We start from the raw sequence: 13,088 nt of genomic DNA on the forward strand, positions 1-13,088 counted from the left end.
TACAATTTTATAATCAAACACTCAAACATTAGTAACAATTAATGGTAACCAATCTCAGCATATAAATATATCAATATCTATTCCAACAACACCACATACATATTACAATATACACCATCATTATTATTATTATTATTATTATTATTAAAAAAAATCCGGGTTATTACAATTTGACTCATAATAGTTGTTGCTTCTCAATTAAGATTTAACATTTCAACTAGTGTATGGTGTATGAAAGGAAAAGTGGTTTTATACCTGCTGCTGCTACTTATTAGCAGTGATCAAACAGAAATTTTCATCTGCGAATTTCAGTATTCGTTCTAAATCACTGTAGATAATCAAAATTAACTAGCACATAAATAATATATTCTTTGAGAACAAGCTTATTTTCCAAGTAGTTCATTAAACTTTCAATTGAACTACAATATAGTATCTAAATAAATTTTATTAATGCAAAGCACATTTATTAAATCAGTGCTGCCAAGTGCCAACGTTAGGTATTTGTAACAAAATGGTACGTTAGTCCTCTAAATCAAACATCCATAGTTAGCCATTACTTTTACTCTATTATATTGGTTTAAGTTTGTTCAAACAAAGCATCTCAAGGTGACAAGCCCTAAAATTGCTTTGCAGCTAGGCTGGGCATTCACATTAACGATGTGAGGCAAACGTTTTTCAGAAACGATGTTATTTGAATATTACAAAAATTAAGTACCTTTTACCCCCTTACAGGCTACAGCAGTTGATAACTAGTGTTTCGCCCACTATTGTTTATTGATAACTAACACACATAAAAAAGAACACCAAAAAAAAAAAACAAAATTCGGAAGTTACCAACACAAGTAACACTACTTGTATTGTAAACAAAACATTAGTCACTGCCAAACATGTACGTTCCAAAACAACATTTATTTATTTTTGTTTTGCAATTTTTTGCGGAAGTCACACTGCATATTAGCAGTAATCCAACATAACCAAGACAATGGTTAAGAAACCCAATTTAACAAAACAATCAGTGCACCATTGAGATTAAGTATCAAAGGAGAAACAATACATTGGTTCACACAAAAACAAAGAAAAAAAAGGGTCTCAAACAGAAAAAATAGAGTCCGCTGGAAAAGCAGCCCCAGTACAAATTGCAATAAAAATTTAGAGACAAGATAGTCACTATAACTTCGATTGCTCCAGGTAACATACGAAGTAGTTCATAATTACATTATAAATGCTTACACCCATGAACTTGGATGATCTATAGAAAATAGTTATTTACATTTTATTCTTGGATTCTCACCTGAATTACACAATACAACATTTGACCACCAGCCCCTTTTGATCAATCCTGGCTTCTTCGCTTCCTAGAGTCATATATGATCATCATTCAGTATCCTCAAACCATAAAAGATTCATTAGAAAAATATAAACATTATATCATGAACCAACTATTCCAAAAATTTAAGCTATTTGGTAGAAGTACATGAATCATTTTATATTTAACACACCCCCTCGTCCAGGAACCTTTTGAATTTAAAGCATGAATAAAGCAACCCTACCTTGCGGTTAAATTTATCTTATATTCAGAAGAATGAGAGCAATAAGAATTGAATTCTAGAATATATGATCATAGAGGCTCTAATACTATATCATGAACCAACTATTGCAAAAGCTTAAGCTATTAGGTGAAAGCACACGAATACTTTTATATACACCTTCAAACAACCAATCTACAAAGATAAGCTAGTTCTGACATGTTTATCAAAGTTGCTTACAATCTAGAAAGACTAGGCTAAAAGAAAAAGAAAAATAAAGGAAGAAAAAAAAGGGCAAACCCCGATGCACAAGGCTCCCCGACTTGTGAGGGTAGAGGCGAGGGTCGATTGTATATAATCTTACCTTTGCATTTTTGCAAAGAGGCTATTTCCCATATTCGAACTCGTGAATCGTGACCTTCTACCTATAAGAAGCAATCTTACCGCTGCTCGAAGACTCGCCCTCAAACGGAAGGAAAGAGAAATTTAAGGGGAAAATGGTGAAAAAATAGATCCAAGGGAGAGTAAGTTGCTCCATTTCAAGGTTAGGGCATGCTTCAAGCATCAACAAGGGCTTATAGTGGTACTTACAAAAGCACTACCAGTGTAACGAAATTAAAAAAAAATTAGCCCCCAACGTTGACACTCTTTTCAATTAAACCCTCAGCTTTGAAATTAGTAAATTTGATCCAAGGTTTTGAATTCTATTTAATTTGACTACAATTGCAGAAGAAAATGTTATAATTCTTCGTCACTTTTTCTGTTAATACACTTAAGATTGAATAATTGTATATTACAACTGTACAAGAGTTCTCTATTTAAAAAAACTAAATAACCTAATGGGCTAAACCCACAAGATGTGGGACTATTCTATATATATACACTGAACTATTCTAACATTCTCTCTCAAGTTGGTGCGTATATATTGTAAGCATTAGCTTGTTACAAATGTATTCAACCTGAGGACCTCTAAGAGCTTTAGTGAAGACATCCGCGAGTTGATCATTGGAGTTAACAAATGTTGTTTTGATTTCTCCTGACTGAATATTTTCTTGAATGAAGTGACAATCGATCTCTATATGTTTGGTTCTCTCATGAAATATAGGATTAGATGATATATACAGCGTAGCTTGATTGTCACTAATGAGTGTCGTGGGCTGTTTTTGTTCACAAAGATGGAGCTCCTAAATCAACTGCTTTAACCAGATTAGCTCACAGGTAGCAACTCCCATTGCATGGTACTCGGCCTCTGCACTAGACCGGGCAACAACAATTTCTTTCTTACTTTTCCAAGAAATCAGGTTTCCTCCAAAAAAGACACAATAGCCTGAAGTAGAGCGCCTATCTGAAGGTGATCATGCCCAATCGGCGTCTAAATAACTGCAAATTTCTATATTTCCCTTATCTGAATATAATAAGCCTTTCCTTAGTGCTCCTTTGATGTACCGGAGGATCCTCACAGCAGCATCCCAATGAGAATCACAAGGAGAGTCAAGGAACTGACTAGCCATACTAACAGCAAAAGAAATGTCTGGCCTAGTCACAGTGGGATAATTGAACTTCCCAATCAACCTCCAATAACGTCCAGGATCAGATAATGGCTCTTCCTGTCCGGACAATAATTTGATAGTCAGATCCATAGGTGTATCAACTAGCTTACACCCCAATATACCAGTCTCCTCTAGGATATATAAGGCATATTTCCTTTGATAGATAGAAATACCCTATCTAAACTGTGGTACCTCAATCCCTAGGAAGTAACGAAGCTTACCAAGATCCTTTGTTTGAAATTGACTGAATAAATATTGTTTTAACTGGCAAATCCCAGCTTGATCACTCCCAATTATAATAATGTCATCGATATAGACTAACAGATAAATGCACTTATCAAGAGATGTGAACCTATAAAACACAGAATGGTCGACCTTACTGTGGATTAAGCCAAAAGTCTGAATAGCAGAATTGAAATGGCTGAACCATGCCCGAGGAGATTGCTTGAGGACATATAAGGACTTACGAAGTCTACACCCCATCCCAGACTCCCCTTGAGCAACAAACCCATGTGGTTGCTCCATGTAAACCTCTTCTTGTAAATCACCAGGAAGAAAAGAATTTTTAATGTCTAGTTGAAGGAGTGGCCAGTGACGAACAACAGCGAGGGCAAGAAACATGCGGAAAGACGTCATCTTAGCGACAAGAGAGAATGTGTCACTATAGTCTATGCCGAAGATCTGAGTAAAACCCTTAGCGACTAAGCGCGCCTTGAGACGGCCAACATGGCCATCAGGTCTAACCTTGACAGTAAAGACCCATCGATAACCAACAATAGACTTATCCGGAGGAGCAGGAACAAGATCCCAAGTGCCATTGGAATAAAGAGCAGTCATCTCATCAAGTATCGCTTGGTGTCACCCTGGATGAGAAAGTGCTTCACCTGTGGTCTTAGGAATGGAAACAGAAGAAAGACTAGAAACAAAGGTGTAAAGAGAAATAAAAAGACGGACATAGCTTAAAAAAGTATAAAAAGGATAAGGGTTACGAGTAGTATGTATATCTTTTCTTTGGGAAATGGGAAGAGCCTCTAGTGCAAGATTCGGAGGGGAAGAGATAACAGGAGAAGGCAATGAGTCACCCAGGATCAAGTCTGCAGGAGGCACTTCCTGACGACGTTGATAGGTGAGAAAGGGACGGTTCACAGGGATGGAGACAAGGGGTCTTTCCATTGAAAGAAAGTCACCTGCAGCTGCTAAAGACAAGTCAAGAAAAGGAACAGAAAGAACTTTATCAATCTGTGGCAAATGAGATGGGATAGAATAAAAGGGTTGTTGATCAAGGAAACTGACATCAGTGGAAACAATATAACGCTTAAGATCAGGAGAATAACAACGATAACCCTTTTGAATACGAGAATAACCAAGAAAGATACACTTAAAGGCTTTGGATGTTAATTTGTCCTTACTAGGAGTGAAATCATGAACAAAACAAGTACAACCAAAGACATGCGAAGATAGAGGATAAAGAGGAGCATCTGGAAACAATAGATTATGGGGAATGTCATTGTTGAGCACAGATGAAGGCATGCGATTGATGAGAAAACAAAAGGCAAGTAGGGCATCTGCCCAGAAGTGAAGAGGAACCTGCATATGAATAAGAAGGGTAAAGCAGTTTCAATGAGATGTCTGTTTTCGCGTTCAGCCACCCCATTTTGTTGAGTGTGAGGACAAGTGATTTGATGTAAAGTACCTTGTATAGCCAAGAAATTAGAAAAGTCAAAAGAAACATATTCCTTAGCATTATCACTACGTAGAATACGAATAGAAACACCAAATTGAGTATGAATCTCAGCAGAAAACTTTTTATAAATGGAAAATAACAGAACGATTTTTCATTAAATAAATCCAGGTACAACGGGAATAATCAACAATAAAAGTAACAAAATACCAAAAATCTAAAATAGACACAGTACGACTTGAACCCCAAATATTTGAATGAATAAGAGAGAAAGGAGCATTAGCTCATTTATTAACTTGACTGGTAAAGGAGGAGTGTGTGTGCTTCCCTTACGGACACAACAAACAATCTAAAGACTGAAGACTAGATAAAAGAGGAACCATCTTCTGCAATTTTGAAAGACTTGGATGACCGAGGCGACTGTGGATAAGTTGTGGAGATTGTGTGAGAGAGCATGCCACTGAAGGACGAGGCACAACCAGATAGTGAAGCCCCCGTAACTCACGGTCCACTCCAATCGTCTTCTCTGTACCCGGATCCTGCATAGAAACAGAATGGTTAGAGAAAGTAATGGTGCAAGAGATGGAGTGGACCAATTTACTAACAGAAAATAAGGTATAAGGGATGCCAGGAATGTAATAGACAGATGTCAAGGTCAAGGTAGAGGTCGGACGAGCTTGCCCAATCCCACGAACTGGGGCTTTAGTTCTATCAGGAAGGGTAAAGGAAGGTAACTGATCAGAATAAATAAGAGATGTAAAGAGTTCCTTATTATCACAGAGATGATCGGTAGCACCTGAGTCAAATATCCAAGGACCAAGCGATATAGAATGAGAGACACAAGGAATGAGATTACCAGTATCTGGAGCGGAGGGCTGAGACTGAGGAGAAGCCTTCCTGAGAAGAGTCTGGAGTGCAGCATAGTCCGCAGGTGAGAGAGAGACTGAACCAGATGATGCAGTGTCTGACTGAGCTATATTCGCAACAAGAGAAGGTCGCAGGTGAGGATACTTAATATAACAACGATCTTCAAAATGACCAAGTCGCTGACAATAATTACAACGAGGTCTTTGACCACGTCCACCGGGGCCCCAGCCACGACCACGTCCACTGTTCGTGCGAGTGTTAGTACGGGAAACAAGAGCAGTGGAATCAACAACAGAAGATGAATCAGGAGCAGGAATTGGTTTCTCATTGAGATTCAAGAGGCGTTGGTAGGTCAGTGATAGACTAGGATCCCAACTAGTCAAGATAGTGTCACGGACAACATCATACTCCTTAGGAAGACCAGAAAGAGTGGTAACCATAAAGAGACGTTCCACCTGTTTTCGATATGCAGAAGCATCAGAAGGGTAAGGCAACATGTCAAAGTACGCCTGCATCAAAGATCGACTTTTGCCAACATATGTTTCCATTTGAATATCAGATGATTTGCGCAAATTCATGAGTTGAGACATGATAGAATATAGTTGTTGGATATCATTATTGTAGAGGTGTTTGGCTTCCTCCCATACGTCATAGCATGTCTGAAAAGAATAAAAAATATCCAAAACAATTGGATCAATAGACTGCCAAAGAATACTCAGAAGTTGATTATCAATCCTTTCCCAATCAGATTTCTCAGCCTTAGGGACAGCATAAGGTTGAACAGTGAGATGACGCTCATGCCCCTGTCCAAAGAACCAGACACGAACAGAGGTGGCCCAATTCTTGTGGTTATCAGAACCCTTTAGTTTGGAAGAGGTAATGGGCCCAACATTAGTGGAGATGATACCTGAGGAAGTTTTAGCAGGAGCAGGAGGAGGAGAATTAACCTCCGAGTGATCAGAGGATGATGCTGCCATTAAAACAAATTATAAATGCAATAGAAAAATTTGCAGAACCAAGTAAATGGAGGCAAACTATAGCCAATCAACCCAAAAGCTTAAGCTGATAGATGAGGGCTTTTTAATGGTGTATAAAATTTCTCTAACACACCCCCTCATACGAGAAACTATTGGGCTTAAAAGGTGGATGATACATTAGGTTCAGCCTACCTGTGTTAATAAATTCCGTAAGAGAAAGTTTGGGGGGGAGGGGGGCAATGAGGATCGAACTCATGTTCACTGAAGTTCTGATACCAACATAAGATTGAATAATTGTGTATTACAACTGTACAAGAGTTCTCTATTTAAAGAGACTAAATGACCAAATGGGCTAAGCCTACAAAATGTGGGACTATTCTATATATACACTGAACTATTTTAACAAATACAACGACAATAACTATAATTATTAGCAAATTACATACCCCCCCCCCCCTTTTTTTTTTCTCTCTCCCTTCAACCAAAATGTCTGATTGCAAAAAAGTCATAGTTTGAAATTGGCAGACAGCATGGGAGAAGGAAGTTGAGTTAAAAGATAATAAATAAATCATATACACAATGATAGGCATAGAACTTGAAGTCCAATCAAATTTTATCAAATTGAATAAAAATATAAGTTTCAAGAACTAAATTTACAAAGGGGTCATAGTTTAGGAATAAATTTATAAATTTTAGCTGAAATTAATTAAGATGCGATCATCACAAATTCAAGAATTTTTTTAAAATATAGCAATCTTGGGATTAGTGCATTATCTCATGTTCAAAGTTTTAACAAAGAAGGAGCCAACAATCGAGTGCATCCAAAGACTACTTGACAAAAGAACAAGACATCAAGTCGTAACCATTTTAACAATTATAAATTCTGAATAGCTCACAAGTGATTTGAGAAATTCATATTTTCAGTGAATTTACTTCCAAAGTATTACTAGCCCAACAAAGTTAACATTGTCAGTAATCTCTAACAATTAACTTTCAATCACTTAACTGACAGATGCAGCAAATTCACATACAATAATCTATATAACAAAACATCAGACCAGCCTTGCCTACAGTTTTAGACAATGACAAGAAACAGACATCATGATATCGCAATTGATAAGTTAACCATACTATGGAAACTACTAAAATTTATGAAAGACATTCATTCCTATGGCAATTGATAAAATAGAGATAAAACAATAGCAACAATAAAAAAAATTAGATACACACACCTTCAGGAGACTGAGTTAGCTTCCGATTTTGTGGAGACGTCATCTCTTTCTTCAATTGCATCAAAATGTCTTCCATTGTGCACTCTCGTTGCCAATTAACAAGCATTGGAAACAAATGTGGCTCAACCTGGTAATTTATTAATTTATAAGTTCAATGCCAATCACACCAGAGTAAGGAAGCCTCCACGAAAAATGTACCTACCACTCCAGTTTCTTGATTGACACAAGTCATGTTAATCCTTGTTTGAAATCTAACAGATGGAGGATTGTCTGGATAATCCTTGCCACAAAGCAATTTCAACTGGTAGATACGTCCTTCATGAACAGTCTGGTAAAATAACAATACGGACAGGAGAAAGAAGCCAAATCAATATACTGTTCAGGTAGACACTAATTTTAGTTTCGCTTAGCAAACATCACGTGTGGAATTAAGAAAAATTAGTGGAGATAAAAGGAAAAACGATTAATATAATGGTAGAGTAAAATAAGGGAAGTGGAGCGAGCAAATGGAATTCAATTATTTGAAAATATTAATTTCTTTTAATTCAATATCAATTATTATAACTATTATTTTTATTATTTCGTTAAAGAAACATTTGCACAGGGTAACTACTGCTGTGAAGCAACAATCAAAGCTTTTTCCCACTAGGTGTACTCAGCTAGATGAATCAAATGACAGCATTGTGTTCTGTCAAAAACAATCCTTCATAGAGGCCATTTTGATCAAAATCCTTTTTAATGGTATCACTTACTGATTTCCTGGTCTTCCTCTAACTCTAATTATTGGGCTATCCTCCATTGGTCTTCTTCTCCCATGGTCAGATAACCCTTATCTAAACCTTTTTGCCAGTATCCCCATCTACTATCACTTGTGTTTTGATATCCCGATGGGAATGGCATGAAAAATAGAGAAAACCACAAGGGATTTCTGCGGTCTAGTGTGGGAAAACAGAGAAAAGATCATTGATAAACTTGTAGTTTATTATGTTTTAAAGGGCTAAAATCACTCTTAAATCTAATCAAAGAGCATGAAAACTTAAGAGTAATTTGATTAAAGTGCCATAACGTGACTTTTTTGAAAAATACTGCAAAATCTGAGTATTTCTTGCTTTTTTGTAGATAAATTGAGCTAATTGGAGCAAGGATGTACTTGGATGAGACAAGGACAATGGGGAGTCAAGGAAGCATGAAAATCATGATGATTCAGAGAGTTTCGAACAAAACAAGCATTTTCATGGAAGTCATGTTTCCAAACATAAGAAAACCTCCCTAAAGCTGTCTTCTGGCCAATTTTTCATACCAAAGATGATGAATTTGGATCTTACGATTTTCATAGAAATTGTAGATCTCTCTTTTATCTTTTGAACGAGACCAAGATCGCGTCAATCGGATGAGTACAACCCAAGTTATGCCCGAAATACGAAAGCGAGTAGTTGCTGCCAGAGCGTGCTATTACTCATTTTTGCTTCTGCCTGAGCGCGCTAGTTACGTACCATGACGTGGCTTGCGAGCTATAGCGCCCGTTTATGACCCAATTAAGGCCCATTACGTAGTTTTTACCCTAAACAAGAATTCTTTCACCTATTTAAGCCATTCTTCAGAGATCTTGACACTAGAGGCACCTAGAAAATCGAGGAAGTGTGTTTGCTTGGATTTTCATGCTTTTGAGAGCCATAAATGAGTCGGAGACAGGATTACACTAGAGATTGTGAAGATTCACCACGCCATCACATCAATGGAGTTTGGGGAAGTTTCCACATCTTCTTGTGTTCTTGTTTTTACCATGACTGGCTAGTCTTTATGCAATCTTTCCTTTTTACCATGTTTCCAATCGAATCTTTATGTTTCTGAACTAGTCTTTATGCAATCTTTCCTTTTTATATTGAATAAAATTTACCTTTTCTTTATGCCTTCTATGAGTTCTTGATCTTATAGATGGAATTAGAAATCGTGTATGACAATAGGAATATTGATATATGAATCGGGATTAGTAATTCATCATTAATTAGTACGAATTTAGGGATAGACATACGAATTGTGCGATCATTATGATTCTTGATTTTAATGCTTAAATCCTTTTAAGAACACAGGGGAACTAGAATTCTTTTAGGGGAGAAAAGGGTTAGAATACCAAGGGATTGGGTTTTAACTAAATTAGATGAATTGATTGACAATATAAAAAGGGCTATCACGTAAGGTTTTTAATTCAGAACATCAAGGGAAGATTGGGAGAAATCGAATCCTTATTTGTGCTTTTCTTGATTGTTAAGAATCCTTATTACTGCATTCTTTATTTTTTTAATTTCACTTTTATTTAATTCTCTTGACCGAATTGTCCAACTTAAGCGAAATAGCAAATTAGTGCTTGAAATCTAATCCTCGTAAGAACAATACTCTTTCTCATCACTTTATTAATAGTGCACCGATGCACTCACCGAAGTAGCAACAATCATCTTGTTATTATAGGGAATATAGGCTTAAGAATGAAGCATATTTAGGGTTTGAGAATTAGATGTCTAAAAACAATGCTTTAGCGGTTAAATGGCTTCGACACTTCCATTATAGACTAATACTGTGGCACCAAGGAATTCAGAGTAGATATGACCTTTGATTAGAATGAATAGGATGCAAACCAAGCATAACAGCTATCCTTGATGGTTCTTGGAAGTTTAATTCCCCAGGGTGCACTTCCTTTATACCACTGATTGCTTTTAGTTTGAATAATGGTAGTTGTATCAAGTTCAGGGCAGACATTTAGGTAGGAAAGTTCCTTTTTCAGAGGCATTTCCTTGCCTGTTTCATCTGTCTACTTAGCACAATCTGCCCATTAGCCACTAATATTCTAGTCAAGAATTCAAGATCATTCCTTAAATCAGGATTTTTGTTTCTGTTACAAGAGGTTTATGAATGGCTTGAGAAAATTGCCATAGCAGCCCCATTCTTTAAAAATAGGATTAACAATAACTAATAAATGGAAACAAGGAAACTACAAATCAAATAAAATAAATATTTGAGCTAATAAAATACACTAGTGTATAATATTTGAACCTTTACTCTGTTTGAGTGGAGAATGCCAGAGCCAGACCATATTAATTTTAATTATTACCATCCTAATGTTCCAATCCATATAATTCACTTGTCTGAAGAACTCAAAAACTACTTTACTATCTGATTATTATTTTGAAAATATTACTAAAAGAAATAAGGAACAGCTCTCACTGAAATTCAGAACAATTTATTTTGTTCTGGAAGCAGTTAGGGGACATTAGCTGGGGATCCTGAAGTGCAAAAAAGAAATAATAAAAGAAAAAGAAATAGTTGTTCTAGAAAATAAAAGAACAGCTTACACCAGGGGGACCGATGATAGTCCCAGTCCAAGACTGCATGTATATATCGTCAACATCATCCATTCCATAGCTAACAGTTCCATCTCCAATTCCCTTCTCACCTCTCTCAAGCTCTTCCAATAACCTGAAATTCCTGGGAACTGCAAGGAACCAAAAATTTAACAAGTGTAAATTTCAAATCAAATTATCAGAGTTCTTTTACAGCCTTTAAAAACTTTTTTAAATAAAATAGTGACAATGACTGATGAAGTAGTCATTCTCCCGCTGCAGCATAATTTAGACTTGTCCAATAAATTGGAGAAATATGGTTTCAGTACATTTATAATTTCACAAAATAAAGAATGCATAAACAGATGATAACACAAGGACTTATACAATGCTGTTACCGGTAGCCAACTTATGAGGATTACAAACAGTGGGAAAAAAAAATCCCTTAGAATTATATTTTATTAACACACTACAATACAGCAACTCAATTATCACGTGTAGCTAGCGAGCACAAGAAAAAAGCATAGCAAGCAAACAGTTACCATTCAAGTTAAAACCCCTTTTTTTCCCTTTTTCATTCCTTTCATCATTAGTTACTGAATTTGGTAATTGTTTTAGGGGAGAGAGAAATTCAACAAAGTAACCATCTCCTCTCCCTATCTCCATCCTTAACAACAATAAATTAAAATTTAATGGTCCAATAGTAAAATATAATCCAAATTTCATATAACCATAGTTCCAATATCAAAAGTTCTTTTAACTCAGCATAAACCCTATCAACCAATTCAAAATTGAAAATAAAAATAAAAACAACCAAAACAAAAAGAATGCAATCAGAAACAGTAGATTATGGCCAGAACAAACAGAAGCCCACGAAAGCTCCACAATTAGGGGACCACAAGATCACAACATGATAGGAAAACAAAAAACTCCACATCCATTTCAGGATGAAAAAAATTGAACAATTGGAAAAGGAAAAAGGAAAAACCAACATACTCACCGACGACGCTTGATCCTTCGGAACCCATTCTGATGGTGATTTCCAAGACTCAAAAGGGTAGGGTTTGGTTTAAGAATCGTTAGAGAGAGAAAACACGAAGTTTCTTTGGGTGATGTTTGTTGTTGCTGTTGGCGTTGGACACCAACTACTGTTTGCAAAGAGGGTTATGTCGTATAAACCATAATTCTAATCATTCTTATAATTATTAAATATTAAATAGTTTTATAAAAAGGTTATAGTTACTATTTTTTTCTTACTATTTGTTACTATCAAATCTTAACCGTTGATTTCCGTCAATCTAACGGTTATAATTTATAACCGTAAATTGACAGAAATAATTATAACCGTTAGATTGACGGAAATCAACGGTTAAGATTTGATAATAACAAGTAGTAAGAAAAAAAGGCAAGTAAGTACTTTTATGCCTTCAAGGTATTCAATATTTTATTTCTCAATCAATTCTTCATTATTCACTACTAAAAAATTAAAAGGATAATATTTTACAATAATACAAAAAAATTAAATATGTTTTGATATGTCGTTAAAGAAATTAATTTTCTTAAATAATAAGTGCGATAATCAATTTTTTTAATCACCTCGATTATTATTATTATATAATAGTGTACAAGAATATCTCACTATCAGTATATTATTTGATGTCCAAGAAATAAAAAGCAACATTTTCTGTCATTGTAAAACTATTATTATCATCGACTTTATGTCCACTTGTAATAATAATAATAAGCTTTTTAAGTTTAAGAATGCATTAAGTATCACAAACGTTAATTTTTGTTTTGTGGACAAAGCATTTAACTCTTCATTTAATGCATTTAATCACGTTAAAAGAAAGTAATAAATTATTTCAAGTTTTTCAATATATTACCGATTTTATATTTTAATTTAAATAATTTATATTTGTT

At 35.5% G+C, this 13,088-nt stretch overlaps 1 protein-coding gene across 1 annotated transcript; it reads right to left on the reverse strand.

Annotated features, from left to right (window-relative positions):
* Positions 1-1,016: 1,016 nt before the first annotated feature.
* On the reverse strand, positions 1,017-12,325 carry LOC133299333 (ubiquitin-conjugating enzyme E2 variant 1A-like). Its single transcript, XM_061498792.1, has 5 exons — positions 12,169-12,325; positions 11,181-11,320; positions 8,036-8,161; positions 7,834-7,960; positions 1,017-1,355 (listed from the first exon to the last, which is right to left on the reverse strand). The coding sequence occupies exons 1-5, from the start codon at positions 12,194-12,196 to the stop codon at positions 1,297-1,299; spliced, it is 480 nt and encodes a 159-aa protein (XP_061354776.1). The 5' UTR covers positions 12,197-12,325; the 3' UTR covers positions 1,017-1,296.
* Positions 12,326-13,088: the final 763 nt, after the last annotated feature.

This window comes from Gastrolobium bilobum, unplaced genomic scaffold (genome assembly GCF_033153095.1).
Source record: "Gastrolobium bilobum isolate Gb01-03AN ecotype WA unplaced genomic scaffold, APGP_CSIRO_Gbil_v1 utg5007, whole genome shotgun sequence".
NCBI lineage: Eukaryota > Viridiplantae > Streptophyta > Magnoliopsida > Fabales > Fabaceae > Gastrolobium > Gastrolobium bilobum.